Source organism: Bos mutus, chromosome 3, assembly GCF_027580195.1.
Source record: "Bos mutus isolate GX-2022 chromosome 3, NWIPB_WYAK_1.1, whole genome shotgun sequence".
Lineage (NCBI taxonomy): Eukaryota > Metazoa > Chordata > Mammalia > Artiodactyla > Bovidae > Bos > Bos mutus.
The window spans coordinates 18,570,797-18,594,962 of NC_091619.1; the positions used below are offsets into that span (position 1 = coordinate 18,570,797).

General features: G+C 50.1%; 1 protein-coding gene across 1 annotated transcript in view; it reads left to right on the top strand.

Annotated features, from left to right (window-relative positions):
• The first annotated feature begins 17 nt into the window (after positions 1 to 17).
• IL6R (interleukin 6 receptor) overlaps positions 18 to 24,166 on the top strand; it is a 54,852-nt gene continuing 30,703 nt past the window's right edge. The window contains exons 1-3 of the mRNA XM_005898650.2: positions 18 to 359; positions 19,905 to 20,153; positions 21,085 to 21,208. Of these exons, the coding sequence (XP_005898712.2) occupies positions 275 to 359; positions 19,905 to 20,153; positions 21,085 to 21,208 (458 nt within the window). The 5' untranslated portion in view covers positions 18 to 274. The remainder of the gene's footprint in view (positions 360 to 19,904; positions 20,154 to 21,084; positions 21,209 to 24,166) is intronic.

Genomic DNA, 24,166 nt, shown 5'->3' on the forward strand with positions numbered 1-24,166 from the left:
TGTTTTCCTGCCTTGCCGGGACCGTCCGCGGTTCTGAGTCATGTGCAAGTGGGAAGTCGCACTGACACTGAGCACGGCCAGAGGGACCCGAGCCGAGAGCGGCGCAGGGCTCGGGGACTCGCCGTGCGTGCGGAGCGCGGGCCCCCCGGGGATGGGGGCTGCCCTCCGGGCGTGAGCCCGCCCGCCGCCCCGCCCCAGCCGTCGGCTCCCGGCCCGCCCGCCCGCCCGCCCTCCTGTCTCTCTGGGAACATGGGGCATTAGGCGAGGAGGAAGCATGCTGGCCGTCCGCTGCGCGCTGCTGACCGCCCTCCTCGCCGCGTCCGGGACGGCGCTGGTCTTGAAGGGCTGCCCCGCGCTGGGTAAGGGCTTCGGGCGCTTCCGGAGGGCTGGGGCAGCTGGCGGGTGGAGGAACCGAGGTTGCTGCGGTAGACGCTGGGCGGCGGAGGGAGGCAGGGGGCAGTGATGGCTCCCCATGTCCGGGGCTAGCTGGGGTCCCCGCGGCACAAGGTGCGGCCCCGGGCTCCCCAAGCTGTCCCCCCCGCGGGCGCTAGCTCGCGCGCCCCCTTGCTGCGTCCTGCCGCTTCGGCCCGGCGCGCTCTCCCCGTGACTTCTCTGCCTCCGGTAAGCTCTCTGCGATCCGCGTACAGGACGTGGTGTATTCTCAGAAACCCGATCCTCGGGTCTCCTTGCCAGTGCCCCCCAAGAGTCCTTACACAACTGCGTCCTGGGTTACTTTAAAAGGAGATGCCCTAGCGGAGTGGAATTCCTGTCCCGGGCGTCCTTTATACCAGCGCCGCGTTTGCCCCTCAGCTTTTGGAGAAGGCATCCCGCCTGGCTCTTCCCTCGGACCCCGGGTTGATGTGTGAATGACAGTGCCCTGACTGTGAAGGGAGTGACATCATGGGCGCTGAATCAGGACCTTCCGGCTGTTCACTGCCCGCACTTGCTTAGGCAGACACCGGCTCTAGCAAGCCCTGTGCCTCAGATCTGGGAATTTAAGCCAAGTAAGGAGGTTTGGCCAGGGGATTGAGACGTCTTGAGACTGGCACACACTGGACTCCACTTTCAGACGAGAGAAGGAGGGGTGAGGCCCAGGGCACAGGGCACTTGTTGCTCCTGTAAACTGTAATGTGCCTCTAGCCGAATCCTCTCTGGGCTCTGGCAGCATGCCCTGCAGCACGTCTTTCTTCTGGAGGACCCTGGCAACTGTTTCTCCAGAGATTTGTTTTAGGGTCTGAAGGCTTCTTTGAGGCCACAGTGGAAAACCAAGGGGACAGCCGGAGGCTTCTGGGAATAGATGGCTGGGGGCCGGTGACTCTGGCTTTCACTGCTAGATCGCACTGTGCCCCTGCCCTGGGTGAACACCTTCAATCATCCTTCCCTGCTGGAGAGAACCAGGGGCTGGTGTGCCTGCAGCTCCCTTCGCCTTCTGAATGGTTGTGATTTTTGTGCTTCAAGGAGGAAAGAAAAGGGATTCCTTTTCACAGCACATGTTTATAACCCCAGCCGGTAAAAGCGGCTGTGGAAGGCCTCCTGTGCTTTACACACATTCTCTGCTGGATCTGAGTAATACTTTATTCCAGAGAGGAGGCCATCATTTAGAGAGGTTGGGTCGGGAAGTTGTCAGGACAGCTTGGTGGAGGCCCACCCCTCCAAGGCACTGTGCTCTGATGTGGTAGATCCCCAAGACTTCTAAATGGAGAACTAGCCCGGCAAGCAGAGCTGGGGGTGTCTGGGGGACAACCTGGCCATCACCCCTGGCTGACCAAGTGCTGGCCAGAAGAGGCCAAGGGAAGGGGAGGCCTGGGTTTGCCTGGTGTTCTATCAGAGAGAGGGAAGGCAGGGTTGAGGCCTGGGGCACCCAGGAGGGAGCAAGCCTTCCCTGCCTGCCTCTGTTGCTACTCACACCATACCCCAGGGCACCTGCCCCAGGGAGGTTACTGCTGTAGCTGCTGCTTCCTTTTTCTCCTAAGTGGCTATAAAGCACTGCAAGGGCAGGCTGTTGCAGTCAGTTCTCCATTTTCCTGGTGCTCAGGTTGGTCCGGCGAAGTGGTCTCAAGGCTTGGATAGCCTTGTGAAAGGCAGAACTGAGAGTTTGGGGAGGAAGTGAAAGCCCTCCCAGTTCAGAAGGAACATGCAGAGAAGTAGAAAATACCCAGCTCCCCTCCCACACCCACACAGATCTCAACCCACAAACTTGAGAGCAAAAATAAAGACATTGTACAGGAAGCATGGAGCAAATGACTGTGAGATATCTTGCTTTGGAGAAGTGAGGGGCCGAGCTGGGTAGCAGAGGCTGGAGTTGGTTTAGAGGGGAAATCCACTGACTCTCCTGGCTGTGGGCCCTTATAGCCAAGAGGCGTGTTTTCCTTGGGATCAGCTGCTGCCCACACATCCGAGCGCTGGCAGGGCTTCGCAAGTGAACTGCTGTCTAGGGGCCTGGACTAGTTGGGACGTAGGTGTCAGGTGTGGAAGGCCTGGACATCTGTGACTGAGGTTCCTCTCACCTTCTGTATTGCAAGACGGTGCACAAAACAAACACCTACACCTTTAAATCTCAAAGTCCTATCTTAACCTCTAAACTTCCCTTCAGGGCAACCTCTTTCAGTTCCAGCGCCTACCTGCGTTCCTTAGTCAGTTCAGTTCAACCACTCAGGCGTGTCGGATTCTTTGTGGCTCCATGGTCTGCAGCACGCCAGGCTTTCCTGTCCATCACCAACTCCCTGAGCTTACTCAAACTCATGTCCATCGAGTTGGTGATACCATCCAACCCTTCTCCTCCTGCCTTCAATCTTTCCCAGCATCAGGGTCTTTTCCAGTGAGTCAGTTCTTCTCATCAGTTGGCCAAAGTATTGGAGTTTCAGCTTCAGCATCAGTCCTTTCAATGACTATTCAGGACTGATTTCCTTTAGGATTGACTGGTTTGATCTCCTTGCAGTCCAAGGGACTCTTAAGAGTCTTCTCCAACACCACAGTTCGAAAGCATCAATTCTTTGGCGCTCAGCTTTCTTTTTACTCCAACTCTCACCATACATGACTACTGGAAAAACCATAGCTTTGACTAGACAGACCTTTGTCGGCAAAGTAATGTCTCTACTTTTTAATATGCTGTCTAGGTTGGTCATAACTTTCCTTCCAAGGAGTAAGCGTCTTTTAATTTCATGGCTGCAGTCACCATCTGCAGTGATTTTGGAGCCCTCCAAAATAAAGTCTGTCACTGTTTCCATTGTTTCCCCATCTATTTGCCATGAAGTGATAGGACCGGATGCCATGATCTTAGTTTTCTGTATGTTGAGTTTTAAGCCAAATTTTTCACTCTCCTTTTTCACTTTCATCAAGAGGCTCTTTAGTTCCTAGTCTCACCTTAAATCAATATTTCTCAAAAGACTCATTCTGGGTCTATTTGAATAAAAGTTGTGTGTGTGTGTGTGTGTGTGTGTGTGTGTGTGTGTGTGTGTTCCTGCTTGGGTGCCCTGGGAGTGGGGGGTGGGTACTTGACAAGAATGCTGATCCTTGGCCCCTGCCCCAGATTTACTGAAGAGAAATATTTGGAAGTAAGGCTCAGGAAATGTCCTTTTCAACAAATACCACTTGTGATTCACAGATTTGAGGATGACTGGCTAAACGGGGCGATGGAGAACTGCAGGAAGGCCTTCTGCACTTCTAGCTTCTAGTTGCCAGAAATCCCTCCCGCTTTAGCTCCACCTCTTGCTGTGCTGTGTGTGCATAGTCGCTCAGTTGTGTCTGGCTCTTTGCGACCCCATGGACTGTAGCCTGCCAGGCTCCTCTGGTCCACGGGGATTCTCCAGGCAAGAATATGGGAGTGGGTTGCCATGCCCTCCTCCAGGGGATCTTCCCAACCCAGGGATCAAACCTGTGTCTCCCACACTGCAGGCGGATTCTTTACCGACAGAGCCTCCTGGGAAGCCCGCCTCTTGTTGACTCTGGCTCAGATGGTAAAGAATCTGCCTGCAATGCGGGAGATCCAAGTTTGATTCCTGGGTTGGGAAGATCCCCTGGAGAAGGGAATGGCTAACCAATCCTGTATTCTTGCCTGGAGAATCCCATGGACAGAGTAGTCTGGCGGACTACAGTCCCTGGGATCTCAAAAAGTCAACACAACTGAGCAATGAACACTTTCACTTGTTTTTACTTGTTTACTCACTGCCGAAAACAGTTATGAATCCTGTGAAGCCCTGGAATCAGCCACTCAGTGAAGTGAAGTGAAAGTTGCTCAGTCGTGTCTGACTCTTTGTGACCCCATGGACTATACAGTCACCACCTAAAGTCTGCCCTAAAAGGAGCTTAAGATGATCAAGGGTGAATCCCTAGGAGGGACTGAGGAAACCCTCTGTCCTGTCCTGCTTGGTGCCTGCTACTCAAGGACCAAGTTGTTGGAGCGGGGTGGACCAAGATCCTGAGGAGCAGGCCTGTGGATCCTCACTGCACATCACATCTCTGACCCTCTGCATCTTGGCCTGTGGACTGGGTTAACAAATCCTCCCCTTACAGGGTGTTTGGAAGGATTACACATGGCTGGTCCAGTTGCTCACTTTCCTTCACTTCCCTTCTGGTTCTCCTATCCCACCAGCCTTGCCTGCTACCAGCCCACCCAGTGAGCCAGAGCATTCCTATTACTAAATCTGGGGTTTTCCAGGTGAGGCTTAAAGATCTAGATCTGTTCTCTCTAATATGGTAGCCACTTACTAAGTAGGGCTGCTTGAAAAATTTGAATTAATTTAAAAAATCACACTTAAAATGTAGTTCTTTTGTTACACTAGTCACACTTGGCTACCATACTGGACAGCAAAAGTATAGAGCATTTTGATCATCGCAGAAAGTTCTACAGGACAGCGCTTGGTCTTGAGTGCTAAACAGTTTCTTCCAGAGATTTTCTGTTGCTTTTTATCCCTCTCTGGACCTTGTTTCCACATGAACACAGCTCATCTTGAACAGTTAATGGTTAAGGTTTTGGAGCCAGACTGATCTCTGCCCAGCCCTGCCATGGAGAATGATGTGAGCTTCAGCAAGGGATTTTTACCATCTCAGAGACTTGCTGTCCTCATCTGGAAAATAGAAATAATATACTACCTCACAGGGTGGTTATGAAGATGAAATGTGTTAAGTAAGGTACTACTCAGAGCACATAGCGAGATCTCTAACACAGAGCGAGTGCTTAAATACATGCAGCCAATAATGTATTTATCTGAAAAAAACATTTTGAGCTCCTCTGATGTTCCAGGCACTATTCTAAGAGCTGTGGATACAGCAGTGAGCCAAACAGACAAAATCCCTGGGCTCATTGGGGCTTCTTTCTATTAGGGATGTAAATTAAGTATATAGTATGATAATGACTAGTGCTAAGGAGGAAAAGGCTTCCCTGGTGGCTCAGATGGTAAAGAATATGCCTGCAATGCAAGAGACACAGATTTGATTCCTTGGTCAGAAAGATCCCCTGGAGGAGGGCATGGCAACCCACTCCAGTATTCTTGCCTGGAGAATCCCATGGGCAGAGGAGCCTGGTGGGCCACACACAGTCCATGGGTTGCAGAGTCAAATACACTGAGTAACTAAGCATGCGCGTGCGTGTGCGTACACACACACACACACACAAGGAGGAAAAACAAAGCAGGGGTTGGAGATAGGAACCATTTGTTCAAATCAAGAAGGATGTGGAACTGATCTTTTTGAGGGGAAGCTGGAGAAGTTCTCACCAAGAAGATGATGTTGGAATGAAAGTCTGAGGAAATCTAAAAATATTGAGGGATTCCTTGTACTTCCAACTTGTGCAAGCAAATTCCTGCCTCCTCTTTAACAATCTGGTCCTACCTGAGGGCCTGTTGAGTTCTGGAGCAGAGGGCTCTGGTGGGACACTTGGATGCCCCTTGCCCTGGTGAAGTTTGGGTTTGTCTCTGGGGAAGCCAAGCCTTGGTCATCAGCTCTTTAGACTCCAGGTGGACAGGGAGGTTCTAGATGTCCTGTCCTTAATTGTCACTGAGGTGTTACGTCTTTGGAAGAGAGTCCTTGAGGACCGGAGTTGTGAGATAGCAAAAAAAGAGACTTTTAACCCTCAGACTGTTTGGTGAAGCCCTGGGGAGTTTCTTTGGGGTCATCTGTGTGCTTTACTCTCTTCTGCACTTGAGATCCAAAAAGGTCCAAAGTCTCTGGTAAAGTTGGGGACTTTCTGGCACGGTCCTGAGTTTGGCCTGACTTCCAGCCAGGCTATCTCCCAGTGCCTTTGTTCAGCTTCCCTCTGCCTCCCAACTTCCCTGCCTCTAGTCTTGCCTCTCTACCCTATGGTTACAGCAGCTGTCACCATCCTGGATCCTGACTGTACACCGAACTGTGCTAAGCTCTCTGCATCTATGATCTCACTTACTCTTCACAGCAGCTGTGTGTGAGAGGGGTCTTGGTGCCTGGCATAGAGAGGGTGGGCTGTTGGACCGCAGGTTTTCTCAGGGGGTGGGGGGGATCAGAAACTTGGTTTTAGACGTGTTGAAACTGAACTGTCTTTTAGACAATGGAGAGAAGATGCTGAGGAGCTGGGTATAGGAGTCCAGAGTTTGGGGATGCAGACTGAGTTTGAGGTATAAATTTGGGAGTTGGCTGATGACAGAGGTTATGTCAAGTCTTGAGCGTGGCTGAGATCACAGAGGGTGAGAACGTAGATGGAGAAGCGAAGAGGTCCTGGGCTGAGCCCTGGGGCGCTCCGACCTGGAAGAGGAGGAGGAGACTGAGAAGATGAGGCCGGGGAAGCAGGAGGGGAACCAGAAGAGTTGTCCTGAAAACGCAGCTAGGACAGTGCGTCAAGAGCTGGGAACGGTGTAGTGGTGTCAGACGCTGAGAGAGCAAGAAGACAGCCTGACCAAGGGACATAGCTACCCTCAGGCCGCTGGTGACCTTGACTTGATGTGAGGCATTTGGGCAAAATGGTGGAGGCCTAAGGCTGACAGGAGTGGACTAGAAAGAGAACAGGAGGAGAGAAACAGGAGCCAGCAAGTGGAGGCCACTCCTCTGAGGATTTTAGCTGTAAAGAGGAGTAAAGAAATGGAGTGTGCGTTGGCTGGAGACGTGGGGTCATGAAAGGAATTTTTAAAAAGATGACTGAAATCTCAGCCTGTTTGTATGCTGATGAACATAATCTAGTAGAGACCAAAAATTGACAGAGAATTGCTGAGGCAGTGTCCTTGAGTAGGCGAAAGGAAACCAAGGCTCAGAGAGGTTAAGAAACTCACTCAGGATGGCACAGCAAGGAAATGACGGACCTTGCGCTGAACCTGCTCTTTCCACTGTATCGCGTGTCGCCCACAACTCCCACCCTTCCCAAAGCTCGGAGGCATCAAGGTCACAGTTTCTCTTCTCGGTATTCTCAGAGACTTAGCAGCTCCATACACACTGATGTGGCAGAGACAGCTCTGATTTCGCCCCAGGAAGTGTCCTTCTTCAGTACTTTCAAGAAGAACACTTAAGGGCCTGTGTATGTTTAGGCCGTTGCAGTGTAACCCCCTCCTCCCTGGTATACATTCATACCACTTTGGGTCAGGGAAATGTTTTATAACCACATGTCCCTGCAAATGAGCTTTCTGTATCTCTAAGCAAGGCAGCTGGGAGAGCAGAGAGAGAGAAAACATCTCAGGTGGCAGGCAGTTCAGGCCTGTCTCTACACTGCCCACTTACCAAATCAGCCAACCTTGAGCCAAGTCACTCCAAGCTCAGACAGATAGAGCAACACTTCTTGAGGCCGAAACAAACAAAATCAGGTGCTTGATTGCTGTTACTGATCTGAAGAGCCTATTTTGATGGGAGAGGCTATAGTATGAAGACTTTCTCATAGAAAAGGAGAAAGACCCACCATTGCAGTGGGAATAATAATTGCTCATGTTTTTTGAGAGATTAGGTATGTTCTGAGAATAGTGCTAAGTTTTTAACATTAGTTATCTAATACAACTCTCACAACAACCTTTAGAAATAATTATTATTGGGCTTCCCTAGTGGCTCAGACAATAAGGAATCTGCCTGCAATGCAGGAGACCCAGGTTCGGTCTCTGGGTAGGGAAGATCCCTTGGAGAATGGCTACCCTCTCCAGTATTCTTGCCTGGAGAATTCCATGGACAGAGGAGCTTGGCAGGCTACAGTCCATGGGGTCGCAAAGAATCAGATGCGACTGAGTGACTAACAGATACACACACACACACACACACACACACACACATTATTATTATTTCCATTTTTGAGATGGGGAAAAGTGAGGCCTAAGGAGGTTGAGAAGCTAGCCCAAGGTCATACAAGTAGTAAGTGACTGTCCAAGGGTTGGAACTTGGGTGTGTCTGAATCCTCTTAACTACTTTAGACAATGGACTAGGAAAAAGTTCATTTATTTTTATAAATAAAGAACTTCCTCTTTATTTTAATTTTTTTTTAATTTATTTTTATTTATTTGGCTGCACCAGATCTTTAGTTATGGCACACAAGATCTTCGATCTTCCTAGTGGCATGAGGAATCTCTAGTTGCAGAATGGACTATCTGCCGCATATGGGATGTAGTTACCTCACCAGGGATCAAACCCAGGCCCCATGTATTGGGAGCATGGAGTCTTAGCCACTGGACTGCCAGGGAAGTCCCTAAAGAACTTCCTCTTTAATTTTTTTTTTGTATTTCATTATATGGACACACCGAATTTCGTTAGCCAGTTTCCTTTTGATGGACATCGTCTCTGGGCTTGTTTCCTGGCTTAGGCATTACAGATCGTGCTTCGGGGAGTAAGCTTGCATGTCCAGCATGTTGCCTAAGTGAAAGAACATGGGCAGCATGAATTCCTCGAAGGTGAATCTGTGGGTTGAAGGCCATGTGTGTTTGTGCTTTTGAGTGAGAGTGAAAGCTTCACCAATTCCTACTCCCGGTAGCAGTGAGAGAATGCCTGTCTCCACACCTCTGATGAAAACTTGTAATCAACCTGAGATGGTGTCTATGTGGAGTTAATTTTCATTTATCTTATCTGAGTGCGGTTATGCAGGTTTTTGCTTACTTAACAGATATTTGCATAGCCTGTTTCTATGAGCTTCCTGTTCATATTCATTGCTCGTTAAAAAAAAGAATTGGGTTGTTGGTCTTTTTCTTCTTTACAGGAGCTCTTAATATATTAAAGAATTTAGTCCTCTTTGATATGAGTTTTGAAGACTTTTCTCTAGTTTGTCATTTGTCTTTTTGGTGGGGGTTAGTTTTTGCCATGCATATTTTTAAAAAATTGTAGTTGAGTTTATCAACTTATTTTATGACTTTTAAATGTTGTATCATGCTTAATAAGATCTTCTCTATGCCAAAACTGTTTTAAAAGATTCTTTTGGAGGGGGGTGTGTAAAAAAGATTTTTTTTTTTCTGGTACTTTTAATAATTTTAATATTTAAATGTTTGATCCATTTAAATTTATCATATAGTGAGGTCTGGCTCTAACTTTTTGACTCTTGGTTGTTACCTGATGTCCTTTTTTGTAGTTTGTTGAATAATCCATTTTTCCCTCATTGATTTTAAAAAGTCACCTTTAAAATCTACCAAATTACTGTATATTATTGGGTTTATACAGCCTGATAGAGACTGAGTAGTTCAAAAATTCTGAGGCCTAATCGCCTGGGTTTGTGTCTAGGCTGACTCCTAGTTAGTTATGTAACCAGCCTCCTGTAAGATAAGCTGTTGAGAAGATCAAAGTAGGTCATCCATGTGCATACTTAGAATAGCACCTGTATATAGCCAACATTCAAATAAGCTATTTTAAAATAATTGTGGTAAGATACACATTGCATAACATTTATCATCTGAGCCATTTTGAAGGGCACAGTTCAGTAGTGCAGACTAAGCTTTTTGTGGTTACTATTATTTCTGAACTTTCTAGTCTCCTCTGTAGTTTTGTCCATCTACTCATGTGCCAGTGCCATGCTGTTCTCATCACTGTAGCTTTATAGTATGCTTTAGAGTCTTGTAGGGCTAATCTTCCTCTTAGTTCTCTGCTTTTTCAAAATTGTCTGGGCTATCTTTGCTTGTTTGCTTTTCAGTTTGAACTCTAGAATCAGCTTCCCTAGTTCCAAGAAAAAACAAGCAAACAAAAAGTCCTGTTGGTGTTTTTATTAGGACGAAGTAAAATTTAGAGCTAACTTAGGGAGCATTGACATATTTATAATGCTGAGTCTCCCTAGCTCAAAACCTGGTAGGCCTGGTGAGGTTTATTTATGAGAGGAACAGGCTGAGGGCAGAAAAGCTGGAGTCTGGGTTTCCCAGTTTCACTAAGGGTAGACGCTCCTGTTCTTCCATTCTGAGCTGCCTGCTTCATGGTGACACGAAGCTGGACCGGAGTGTGCTTGTGTGTGCTGTGCTCATGGCAGTGGGGGTGAGGGGAAGAATGGCAGGAGGACTTTGGGGCTTTATAAAACGAGCACCGCAGTATAGCATGCATGCGGAAAAGTGTGCTCAGCATAAGTCTAAGAGCCCAGTGAATTTTCACAAATTGAGCATAGCCACATGACCACCAGCCAGCCGTATGGCCAGCCCCAGCAGGCCCTCCTGTGTCCCTTCTGGTCACTCTCTACCACACCTCCATTTTGTGACTTCTCAAATCTTTAGCTTTGCTTCCTCATATCTAAAGGGGTGGAGGAGTGGAAGCTGGGGCAGGTGGTGGGAGGGGTGGTGGTGGATGTGGCTTGGGATGGGGGTGGGGGAATAGGTATCAGGTGTGTGCTGCACCCCATCCACCCCCTGCTTCGACAAACACATAATAAAAGACCCTGAAGGGGGCCAGGCTCCTGATTAGACTGCCTTGTTCAGAGGCATGATGACAGGACCCTTGCTGCTGTACTCCTGGGAAGGACGTGGGGCAATAACGAGCCAGGCTTTCAGTTCTGGCTACACCACACACTGGCTGTGTGACTTCTGGGCACTGGTTGCCGTCATCTATAACAATGGGCAGGTTGACTAAATAATCTTTAATGGTCTTTACAGCCCTAGAAGAGTGACCCTCTGCTCAGCACCCGCTCTGTGGCTGTAGCCCCAGCCCAGCCCCTTTCTGGACCTGCAGCCACATGCCCTTCTTCATGGCTTACTGAGTCTTGCCTTTATTCTTTTTTCAATCTGCTTCTTGGGGTTTGGTGGGGGAGGGAAGTTAGATTGTTTGCTCTCCTTTGATATCTTTTCCTCTAATTAGCTTATAATCTCTGAGAAGTGACCTAGGTCAGGCCTTCTGGGCCTGGGGCCAGCTGGTTATTTGTGATGCTGCCAGGGGAGAATTAAATGTTTTTCTCCTGAGGAGCTGGTCACACGCGCTGGTCTCTGAGTCAGCAGCCATCGTTGCCTTCTTATGGTCCAGAGGAGCCTCCCAGGCCCTCTCTCCAATCAGTAGATGTAGGGTCTGTGGTGCAGATAGAGGGCAAGACCGTGCCAAGGTAAATACTGACTCTGCCAAATACAAGACAAATACAAGCAGGTACAGAAGTACAAACACATTAGAGGGGGGAGGAGGGCAGGAGTCAGCAATCTGAGGAGGGGTCTGTGGGAAAGGGGTGGCTGGGGCCACATGGCCCTACGTGGCAGGGGAGGGCATTCTGGGGAGTTTTAGAAAGTGAGTGGGTGATCTGGTAAGAGCGTGAGATTAGGGGTCTGGGGGGACACTTTAAAACTATAAATCGTCACAGGCATGCTGCTGCTTGGGCCCTGGCTTCTGGTGAGAGACCCTGTGGGCCTACTAATGTGGCAGGGCTGTGTGGGGGCAGGCTCACTCCCCTCCCAGCCACGCCCCCCAAGAACTCTCAGCCCCAGGGCTCAACCCCAGGGCTGTCTTCCTGGAACCTCTGTGATGGTCAGAAACACCTGGGGAAGGCAGAGAGGAGGAGAAGAAATTGGGAGGGGGGAGATGCAGGGTAATGGGCAGCCCAGAGAAGGGGGGCAGGGCTGGAGCACAGGGAGGCACCTGGACCCCCAGGGAGTGGTGGGGGAGGCTATGGTCAGACCCACCTGGAACCAATTGCAGGCTCCCTCCCTCACTGGTTGTGTGCATTCGGGTCAGTTCCTCAATGTCTCTGAACTTCCACGGAAGTAGGGACCAGCCTCCTCCTCAGCAAGGTATGTTAGGAGGGTAGGGCTCTTAGGTAAGGTGCCTGGCAGCTTGGCACGTGCTAAGCGCTGTAGGTGGTGCTAAGTGTTACGGTTATTATTACTCGGGAAGTCAGGACATGGGTTTCAGTCCTTAGCTGGTGGGGGATGCAGGGACGGGATAGAGGACATCAGGCACTTGTTCTAGGCCCCATGGGACCAGATCCTGCTTCTGTTTCTCTTTGGACATTAGGTCCCCATGTTTTTTTTCCTCCTGGAGACTTCTCAGCAGGCACCTCTTTCCAGATCAAGGTCTTGCCTGCTAACAGGGTCCCCACGGTTCCTCTGTGACCCCTTCTGAGATCCTGTGTCCCTGCAGCCCCAGAGGCTGGAGGCTGTTCTATGCTGCCAGCCGGCCGGCCGACAGCTGGGAGAACTGTCCCTGCTCAGAAACCAGGGCGGTGGGATTAGCAGGCATGAGCTAAGTTGTGTCAGCGGCAGTGGCACTGGCAGCGGCTCCATGGCTTACATAAATGGGGCCAGGAAGCTGAACTTGTTTTTGCTGGCAGGAGCAACAACAGGCTGCAAAGGAGTTGAGAAATATGTGTCTCCGTGTGCGTGTTTTTCTCTGGTTATTGACATTTGTGAGTTTACTTGAAGAAGGGTAGAAGTAGAAAAACAACAAAGCTGTCTGGGTTTCTGGCATCCAACCTCAGGTCCTGGATGGGGAAGAGCCCACTTTCCAGGGCTGTACTGCGAAGTTCCCAGGCTTGAGAGCTGTTGGCCGTGGTGGGGGGCCCCAGGGAGTGGGATTGCGTGAGCACTGGGCCAGGAGAGGTGTGGGTTTGGTTTTCAGAGGTTACTAGGATCTAAACTCTCTTCCCCCTAGGGAATGAGAGGTGAAGGAGGTTGAGGGAATTTTCCTCCCCGGGGCTCTTGAGGGATAAGGGAGGTGCATTTGTCTGACAGCATTGGGATGCTCTGGCCATCTTCCTTCTCCAAACGTCATAGACTCTTAGAGTCATAAATCCACAGATTAATTGTATTTTCAAGCTGGGCTATTGTCTGAGATAAACAGACATAGACATGCTTCCTGCCCTTTGTGAGCTAGTGATTCAGAGTGATAAGATGCTAGATGGCAGGAACAGGGAGGGCGGGACAGCAAGGAGCTCCAGATTGTGATCTGAATCCTCATCTCACAGAGAAGGTGAGTAGGGCTCCACCAGGGGCTGTGACAGGCCCAAGGCTCATTGCAAGTCCAGGTGGCAAGACCAGGAATAGCACTTGGTCTTCTGATAACATAGGGCTGCTTCCCCTATGCCAGGCGGCACTGTTGGCTTCAGTCCTGGAGGCTGGGGTTGGAGGTGGTGAGCGTGGAGCCTGCACATAGCTCTGTCTGCAGAGTCAGCTCTGATCCCCTTGGAGGACATCAGATACCTGCTGTCCCTAAGGTCTTACTTCTCAACGCCTTTCCGTGCTGTTCGCTCTGTATAGAATGCCATTCCCTGTAGCCAGTCAATCCTAAAGGAAATCGATGCTGAATATTCATTGGAAGGACTGATGCTGAAGCTCCAGTTCTTTGGAGTCAACTCATTAGACAAAGACCCTGATGCTGGGAAAGACTGAGGACAGGAGAAGCGGGTGACAGAGGATGAGATGGTTAGATAGCACCACTGACCAGTGGACCTGAATTTGAGTGAACTCCAGGAGCTAGTGGAGGACAGAGGAGCCTGGCATGCTGCAGTCCATGGTGTGGCAAAGAGTAGACATGACTTAGTGACTGAATAAGAACAATAAATTCCCTGTAGCTCCATTTATCAAACTCCTACTTGTGTCTCAAATCTCTCTTCCTTTGGTGCCTCCCTTTAAGAATGTTTTAGCCCCTGCTCTTGGCTCCCTCAATATGTTGGGGACATTTATCTTAGAGTGGTCTGCGTTATAGGCAGTTTTGAGTTCTCCATGGGGTTTTGTGGAGAAGAATGTCAGTGCATAGTAAGTGTTCACTAACTGTCAGTTCTCTCTATGGGATTAGGATTTCTGGCCTTTCACTTGATGGGGCACAGAAAAAAAAAATTCTTAAATTCTTAAGGAGGGGACAGGCATTGGCTTGCAACCCTGGCTCAAATGTCTGAGCAGTTGCTCAAGGGCAGATGTTAAATTTCGTGCTGTGCTGAATGTCAGAGTGTGCAGGGCCAACCCCTCCCTCCCCACTCTCCCAACCCGGCCCTCACCGCCCAAAGTGAGGGCGTGAGGATGTCTGGGACACATCTGTGGGGAACAGGAAGGGATGCTCTTGGGAGCTCCAATTTACCTGGGACTCCCTCCTCACTGTTCCCCGCTGTGTCTCTTCCTTTGGCTCTTCCCCCTCAGGGAGGGGCCCTGGCAGACTCCAGGGAGCAGGCAAACAGGGCACGTGGGGAGGGATAGTGACCTTGTATCCACTAGGGGATGAGGCCAGCACGGCTGAGGGCTAAGCATGTAGCGTGCGGCAAGAGTGACAGAACGCAGAGCCGCAAGGGTTGGAGGGCAGAGCTGCGAGGGCGTGGTGTGTACACCCTCTGGCCTGGATCGTGCTCTCAGAAGCTGCTTGTCCTGAAAAATCCACTCTCACCCCACCCCTGTTCCTTGCACTCTGCTCTACTTCCACCCTCTTTAGGTATAAATTCTTGGACAGATCCAGGCTATGTAGCTTCTGTGTTTTAAATATATATATGTGTGTGTGTGTGTTCATTATAAGAATAATACACACAACTTACAGAAAATTGAAAAAAAGCAGAAAGATTAAAGAAAGAGGAAGAAATTGCCTCTCGTCCCATCCTTTGGGGGAGGTGAGTGAAAGTACCAGGAGGGCATTCTGTGAATATCACCTCTTCCTTTTCAAAGAGATGCTCAGGAGGGGGTTTCCTGGTTGCTTAGTGGTTAGGATTCCGGGCTTTCACTGCCTTGGCCCGGGTTCAATCCCTGGTTGAGGAACTGAGATCCTACAAGCCTTGAAGTGTGGCCAAAAAAAAAAAGGGAGAGAGAGATGCCCAGGGGCTCCCACGCAGCCCTGCAAGTGTCACAGGCACTGACTCAGAGATTTGGGTCAGGAGGCAGAGGGGTGGGAGGGTGGGGAGAGGCAGCACTGCCCACTCTGACAGTAGCAAGTATATTTGCTTGTGGTCTTTGCTCTCTGAGTATTTGATTGTGATGATCGAGCACAGAATGCTTTCAAAAGCGTAGTTAACACAGTGCTGTTCACAGGTTCGAGAAGAAATATATATTTTTTGAAGAAGGGCAGGGACAGGCAATACTTGCCAATGGGTGTTTATAATTAATCATTCCCCATTAAAAAAGAATAGTGACTCAGTTTTAAAGATTCAGAAAACCATTACTCAAGTTCCTTGGCAGAGGAAGTGACCATTATGTCGCTCCACAAGCTCTGCTTTAGTAGAAGAGAAAAAAAAGTCTTTTTATTTGTGATTTCTCTGAGCTGCCCAGATACTCTGGCCATTGTTCGTGAATTCAGGAACAGAACAGCCCCTGCTATTGTTCAAGCTGGTCACTGACCGTGTTAAGAGCTTCCATCTGAACTGGGGGTAAGGGAAGTGACCAGAGAAACGTATTTCTTGGAGCTGGCAAAGGCAGAAGCAGAAAAGAGAGCCCCTTCTGGTTCTAGGCTCCTGCTTTTCTTCCTCAGCATCTCCTGGGTGTGACAAGCTGGCACTTCGGTCTGTAGTATAGGGCCTGCCCCCTGCACAACATGAGGAATACCACATGGATCCCTGTGTCCTGTGTGACAGGGGCTCTTGGAAGTTTTCACTGGAGAACCTGACCCTGTGGGGACCTCCTTGGCGCCCTATGTTGAACATTTGTCGAGCATGTACTGAGTTCTCTGATGAGTGTTCATGATTGGGGATGGAGACCTATATATAGTTAAAGACGGCGCCATGTGGAGAGCACCAGGGCACGCTCATTCTGCCATGGCCCTTGACCCTTGCTTGGACTTCCGAGCACTTTTGAAAGTCTATTGTGTGTTGGTTCCTTGTGAATTTCAATTTCTGCTCATCAGCTGATGAGGGATGTTGTAAGCACAGCACAGCGGGGCCACCCACCAGAAGACTGTTCTATTTCGACAGCGTCTCCATCTTTTTTTGTTTGTTTGTTTTTGGCTGCACCAAGAGGCTGGTGGGATCTTAGTTCCTGGACCAGGGATTGAACCTGCGCCCCGTGCAGTGGGAGTGCAAAGTCCTAACCACCGAACCACCGGGGAATTCCTGACAGTGTTTCCATCGTTGTTCCTACAGTGTTGGTAATATTTTCATGAACTTGACATCCATGTTAGCTTATGTCCTTTAGCTGCTTTATCAAGTAGAAAATGGAGAAGTGAGAGCATTGATATAGTGATTCCAAGTGTTGATGGGTCTTTTAAAGCTCATTCAGGCACAGATGGAATTCAATATGTGGACTGGACGTGGCTGGCCATAACCTCCATCAGGTGCACACCAGATTCAAGTGGTTTGGACCATGTGTCGGTCATGAAGGAGAAGGACATGTGTGACATATACACACACACTGGGACCGGCAGTTGCACTCAGGGAAATTCTTGGGCAAATGCGCCAAGAGCCACATTGGAGAAATTTGATAGCACACTCTTTAGTACAGCAGAACCCTGGGAATGACCTAAAACCTCCCTCAGCAGGAGAATGCGATCGTTGTCCAATGGAATATTACACAGCAGTGAAAACAAATAACGGTAGCTGCACGAATCATGGAAACGTAAGGAATGACAGAAGCATGTCACAGAAGACTATCTACAATCTCTATACATTTCAAATATCATACAAAGTTGAGAACAATTTAGGGGTCCATGAATAGCGAGTCTGAACCTATTTTTTAAAGAGAGGGAGTGGACTTCTCTGGTGGTGGGAAGTGGATAAGAACCCAGCTACCAATGCAGAGGATGGGGGTTTGATCATTGGTCTGGGAAGATTCCACCTGCTGAGGAGCAACTAAGCCTGCGTGCCACCACCACTAAGCCTGCGCTCTAGAGCCTGTGCTCTGCGACAAGAGAGGCCACTGCGATGAGAAGCCCGTGCACCGAAGTGAAGAGTAGCCCCCGCTCACTGCAACCAGAGAAAGCGCTCACAAAGCAACGAAGACCCAGTGTAGCCAAAAATAAATAAAAACACATTTTAAAAAGTAAAAGTGAGAGAACAATATGCCCCAAATGTAACACTGGATGAGCAGGGAGACTGGGGAATTCAGAAGCACAGAAGGAACTTCAGAGCCAGTGACTGCTAGTGGTTTGGTTGGCAGGAGCTCAGGGGTGTTTCATGCTTCGTAACTTTCTTGTACATTACACATATAAATTTGCATGCGTTCAATATCATAGACCACATTTAAAAATGATATTTGAAATGCTAAAAATATACTACTAAAGATTATGTGTGAAAGGAGTACTTAGGGCTTCTTATACCTTTTTTAAGCCCTGTGGACATGGAGGTACCCTCAGTCACTGGACTTGGTCTTCTAGGGACTGGGATGGTCAGGGGAGCCCTGGATTCTCTGTCCCAGTTCTCCAGGAGTGAATTCATCTTACGTGTCTTATCCTTGAGGGCAGGGTCTCTCTGCTGCCCAACTGCATCCCTTTCACTGGTGCCTGGCTCTGGGGGCCTCTTCAAATGTTCGTTGGATGTTGGTCATTTGCCCCGTAGTTGGGGAAGGTGAGGCAGAGGGTGTAAGGAGCCTGCCCACACTTGCTCGGCTGCATGCTGAGATGCAACCATTTTTCTCACCCAAAGTCCAAGGCTCTGGTGGTGAAGAGAAAGAAACCGTAGGTGATAGGCTGCTATCCTGTCCTTGGATGTGTCCCTTATCTGCCAGTCTTGGGGCAGAGGGTGCCACCGTTGGGATCTCGGGCTCCAAGTGATAAGGTGAGAAGGAAGCTTGAAGGATGTCTGTATAGCCAGAGAGAAGCCGTTGCTATCCCCTCCACCTTTCCCCCCACATTTGTTTATTCATTTGACTGTGCCAGGTCTTAGCTGTGGCACACAGGATCTTCAGCTGTGGCTTGCAAACTCTTGTAGGATCTAGTACCTTGACCAGGGATTAAGCTCGGTTTCCCTCCAGTGGGTGTGCAGCCTTAGCCATGAGACCACCAGGGAAATCCCCAGTCACTGTCCCCTTTATGGCCATGTCCCTGGCTGCTCGGCTGTGCCCGGGGTCTGTCTAGACAGCCAGCCCAGCTGGCTTTGGGAGTGTCGTTCTCTTGGAAGTCAGTTATCCTTAGTCCCTCCTCTCTGACAGCTGCCTTGGCGGGAGGAAGGAGAGAGATTAAGAGTGCCTCCTAAACAAGAAAGCTTTGCAGGCTGGGGAGACACTGTTGCTGGGCTTTTTTGAAATCTTTGACCAGAAATTGCTTCTGTTTGCTAATACACGACCACATGTTTGCTTAGAAGGACCGAGTGTGCTTAACATGAAAACTTGCCGTTTTCCCTGGCTTAAGTTTCCTTAGCTGGTTAGACTAATTTAAATCTTAGATGCTGTGAATCTCTTTAACCTATGAAAGTGTTAGTCGCTCAGTCGTGTCTGACTCTTTATGATCCCATGGACTGTAATCCACCAGGCTCCTCTGTCCATGGGATTCCCCAGGCAAGAATACTGGAGTGGGTTGCCATTCCCTTGGGTTGCCAGGGGATCTTCCAGACCCAGGGATCCAACCAGGGTCTCCTGAATTGCAAGTGGATTCTTTACTGTCTGAGCCACAGAGAAACCCCTTAACCTATACTTGAAAAAAAAAATTTGGTTGTTCCTTTAATCTCTAATATCCTTGCCTTGAATAGCACTCATGATATTTTTCAAGGGAGTGCATTTCTTTTCGTTTACTTTCCAATGTTGTCTCTAGAATAAACATAGCATTGCCCTAAATGGTCTGATAGAAAGGTGGAGGTGGAGGGAGCGCTGAACAGAGCTGGAAGACCTGGTTTGCATCTCAGCTGTGTCGCTAAGTTATCGGTGATCTTGGACTAGTCTCCTGATTCTTTGGTGCCTTGGTTACTGTCTGTAAAATGGGCCACTTACCACGGAGACCCCGGGATTCTGAGACTTCAGGTGTACTCATGCATCCCACTGGGTTCCGGCCTTCATTCTTACATTCGTTTATACATGCATCAAGTGCTCAGTGGGCCACTGCTGGGTTCCAGGCAACAATCTAGGCACTAAAATATAGCAGAGAACAAAACAGAGTATCTACGCTTGTGGCACTTGGAGTCCCAAAGTAAAGATGGATATAACATTGGTAATTAAAAGACAGCATGTGAGAGGTCATGTGGTGAGGGAGGCAGAATGGGGGCCTAATGCAGCTGAGGGAAGGCCTGTGGGGAAGCGACATATAGGCTGAGATGAGCAACAGGAGGAGGTGGCATGGGGGTCGGGGTGGGGGGGCGGTGAGTGTGAGCAGAGCTCAGGAGCCTGTGGGGAGGGGCTCCATCCCTTCTAAGGCTGAGTGGGCTAGGTGAGGGTTCAGAGGCCAGCAGGGGGCAGGTGGTGGAAAGCCCTGTGGGCCGGCCCCTAAACTTGGACTTCCTCCTGTGGATGATGGCAGGCCCTTGAAGGGGCTGCCAATCAAATGAGCGGGGTGACCAGATAGCCTCTTTGGAAGGCTTAGGGGAGCAACTGGGTGGAGATGGCCAAGGTGGGGGCTGGGAGGCTGTTCCTATAACCCAGGAAGGGGTGATGGTGGCCTGGGCCAGATGTTTAGCACCGGAACCTTCTGTGGCTCCCCAAATTGGAAATGAGGCCCCTTGCTCGGGTTCCTGTGGCCTCACCCAGTGTCTTCTCCCCTGGCAGAGGTGGCGAGCGATGTGCTGACCAGCGTGCCAGGGGCCAATGTCACCCTGACCTGCCCAGGTGGGGGACCAGAGGACAATGCCACAGTTCACTGGGTGCTCAGGGATCAGATGACAGGCTCGCACCACGGCAGACCGGCTGGCATGGGAAGGCGGCTGCTTTTGCAGTCCGTGCAGCTCAGCGACTCCGGAAACTATTCATGCTACCGGGAAGACCACCCAGCTGGGAGCGTGCGCTTGGTGGTGGATGGTGAGTGGCGTCCTCAGAGCTCCCAGCATGGCTCTGCGTGTTCCAGGGAGAGATTCCCCACTTGACCCTTTAAATTCCTGTCATTTCCTTGGCCCAAGCATTTCGGGGAAAAGCCCAGTGACGCCTGCCAGTGAGGCTGGCCGAGCTTCCAGCTGGGTGGGGGTGGCTGGTTGAAGGAGATGCCGTCTCTTTGGTCTTGCTGGGTGCTTAGGGGTTGAGGGTCCGGGGACAAGGAGCCTGGGTTTGAATCCTCCTCCTTCATGGCTTAACTTCTCTGCTCCTCAGTTCCTTTGTTGGTAAAATAAGGTTCATTTTATTAACCTAGTTCAGGTTTATTTTTAAATGAGTGTGTGTGCGTGCACACATATGGTGTTAAAAACTCTGGCACATAGTAAGCTCTTGAATGAACTATTCTCATCGTTAGAATTAGCAGGTTCCTAGCTCGCGCGTATCTCATAAGACACCTGGAGTCAGACGCCCAGTGTGCTAGGCCCTGTGCTGAGGGACTTTCTTTCTTGGTGTCTTGTATCGTCCTCCCAATGTCCCAGTGAGAGAAAGCAGTGTTATTATGATCATTTTTCAATCATTTAATTTTATGGTAGAAAACTGAAGGGAGATTGGGACTTGCCCACACAACCAGTGTAACTCCAAAGCCCCAACTTCTTTTTCTGTCAACTGTGCTCCCCTTTAGGCAAGCTAGCCTCCCAGGTGTCTCCCCTCACTTGCCCACCTCCCAGCCTGACACGAGGACTTTGGTGTCCTTTAATTTCCCAGCCCAGTAAGATCTGTTCATGGCTGTTGGCTGTCGTGAAGGCTGGCACCAGGGCAGGGTGGGGTGGCAGGGCTGAGCTGAGCGCTCCCTCAGAAGTGAGGTGAGCCCAGAAAGGAGGTGAAGTGTGCTGCCTCCTCAGCCTCTATTCTCTCCTTCCAGTTCCCCCGGAGAAGCCCCAGATCTCCTGCATCCAGAAGAGCCCCCTCAGTAGAGTGAATTGTGAGTGGAGTCCTCGGAGCCCTCCATCCCTGACCACCAAGGCCGTGTTACTGGTGAAAAAGTTGTAAGTATCTTGGCTGGGCAGTGTGTCTGTCTCCTCCATCCTTACTGAAGCTCCAGGAGTGATGGGGAGTGGGGGAGCTCTCTGAGGAACCCGGTGGGATTGGCTGACCAGTGATTCCAAAATGTTACTGGAAAGTAATACTTTGGCCACCTGATGGGAAGAGCTGACTCAATGGAAAAGACCCTGATGCTGGGAAAGATTGAAGGCGAGAAGAGAAGGGGACAACAGAGGATGAGATGGTTGGATGGCATCACCGACTCAATGGACATGAGTTTCAGCAAACTCCAGGAGATGTAAAGGACAGGGAACCCTGGTGTGCTGCAGTCCATGGGGTCGCAAAGAGTCGGACACGACTGGGCGATTGAACAACAAGTACTTTAAACTGAGGGGAAGGGAATGAGGGAGACTTTACCAGGAGAGCACGCCCTGTGCTGGTCACGGTGCTACACCCTTTGTTCTGTCCACACAACAGCCAAGGTGGAGGGTGGGAGTTATTTTCCTCCTTAACAGATGGAGAAGCTGTGAACCACAGAGACTAATTAGTTTGTTTAAGGTCATCTAGCTAGTAAGTACGGAGAAGGCAATGGCACCGCCTCCAGTACTCTTGCCTGGAAAATCCCACAGACAGAGGAGCCTGGTAGGCTGCAGTCCATGGGGTTGCTAAGAGTCGGACACGACTGAGCGACTTCTCTTTCACTTTTCACTTCATGCATTGGAGAAGGAAATGGCAGCCCACTCCAGTGTTCTTGCCTGGAGAATCCCAGGGACAGGGGAGCCTGGTGGGCTGCTGTCTATGGGGTCGCACAGAGTCGGACACGACTGAAGCGACTTAGCAGCAGCAGCAGCTAGTAAGTAACTGCTGCCAGGAATCAAACCCTAGTCTATCTCCTTTCATTCAAAATACAAAGGTTTTGGGTGTTGTTCTTAAGAAGACACAGATGTCCTTGGGTGGGGAAGGGCAGCTCCTGCTCAGTCCTGACTGTGAGCTTATCAGGATTTCCCCCATCATAATGGCCGGTGAGCAGAAGTGGTGACCGAGTCGGGAGAGGGAGCTGGGGCCGTGGAGCAGGAAGTCACACTTGGTCCGTGGTCCCTGTGGCACCAGAAGATGGCCCTGTCACGTGTGGTTCCGTGCTTGGTCCTTTGTCTTGTCGTAGTACAAGAGTTAAAACGACAGACTGGAAGGCTTACTCAGGCAGGATTTATTAAACAAGGGGCATCACAAAATGTACTCCCAAGATGTGAGAGCGGGCTGACCCCGTAGGAGTGGAGCCGCCCTATTGTAAGTTTTTCTTTTATGTCCTTGTTCCCTCCCCAAAACAGTCCTCCATGTCTGATTTGTGTTGCCCGTGTCAAACAGGGCTTATATCCGAGACCAACTAGGGAAGGGGGCGTGTTGGGCATGTTTTCCTGCTGAAGCTCCTGGCTGTAGGTATTCCCTTTGTTCTGTTTTTCATGGGCTTTTAAACTTCTCTGTCTGCCTTTTTTTTTTTTTTTTTTTTCTTCCTGTCTGCCTTTTAACTGCTGCTTTTTAACTGCCACTTTGGACACTCTACCTAACAGCACATTGACAGATGAATGGATACAGAGATTGTGGTACACATTTACCGTGGAATATTACTCAGCTCTAACAGCACAAAGCGGGATGAGTTCAGGCATGGATGTGGAGTAGGTGGATGATCACATCTCTGCAGTTTTCTCTGTTTCCATCTCAGAGCCAAGGTCCCATTGAGTGCTTACTCCATCGTGTCTGACTCTGTGCGGCCCTTTGGACGGTAGCCCACCAGGTTCCTCTGTCCATGGGATTCTCCAGGCAAGAATACTGGAGGGGGTTGCCATGCCCTCCTCCAAGGGATCTTCCTCACCCAGGGATCAAACCCACATCTCCAGCATTGGCAGGCAGATTCTTTACCACTCTGACACCTGGATGTCTAAAGGTCCCCTTAGGCTATAGATGTTTATCACTGAGTTTGAGCTGGCAATCATCAGAGGATCAAAAAATTCAAGCAGTGATGTCGTCAGGGTGTTTTGGTCTGCATCTGTGCCTGTCTCCAGAAAGTCACCTGGTGGTGACGTTTGTGTTTTGGTCTCTGCACAGATATGTATAGATTGCCCGTCTGCATATGACGCAGCTGCCATTAGGACTGACGGCTCACGCTCCAAGTCGGGGAGGGTCAGAGGTCTCTACAATCTGAAGCTGAGTTAGGATATAAATTGTCTGGGACCTGGAAGGCATTTCTGCTTAGATGAGATGTTCCGTATGGTGGCCGACAGCTGCCCAGACCAGCCCAGGGAAAGCTTATTCAATTGACACTTGGACTAGAAGACTTGGTGTGTTGACAGAGCGCGAGAGGACAGGGCATTTTCCTCCACAGCCCCCTCCTGACAGCAGCCTCAGGCACATCTACTTGCCTTTCCTGGGCTGTCTTCACTGGTGTGAGGAAGGGGGAATGGGGAGCCCTTGTGAGAGCCTCAGGTCCCCCCAGAACCCACTCAGGCCCATCCTGGGACTGCGAGGGTGAAACGCAAAGAGGTTTTGTGTGTTCTGCTCTTTTTGCTCACGTGTGTGCCTGTGGTCACACCCTCGCCCCACTGCACTTGCTTGCTCACTCTCTCTGTAAGTGTCAAGTTCAGCATCTGCCGTGGGTTGGGTGCTCTCCCAGGCTGAAGGAGAGACAGGAGGCAGACAAGGCTGGGCCCCTGGACTTCCCTGGTAGCCCAGTGGTTAAGAATCTACGGTTCCAATGCAGGGGGTGCAGGTCAGATCCCTGGTTGGGGAACTGAGATCCCACATGCTGTGCTGCGCAACCCACCCCTCCCCCCCCAAAAAAAAAAAGACTGGCCCTTGCTCTTAGGGCTTCCCTGGTGGCTCAGACAATAAAGAAAACACCTGCAGTGCAGGAGACCTGGGTTCAATCCCTGGGTTGGGAAGATCCCCTGGAGAAGGGAGTGGCAACC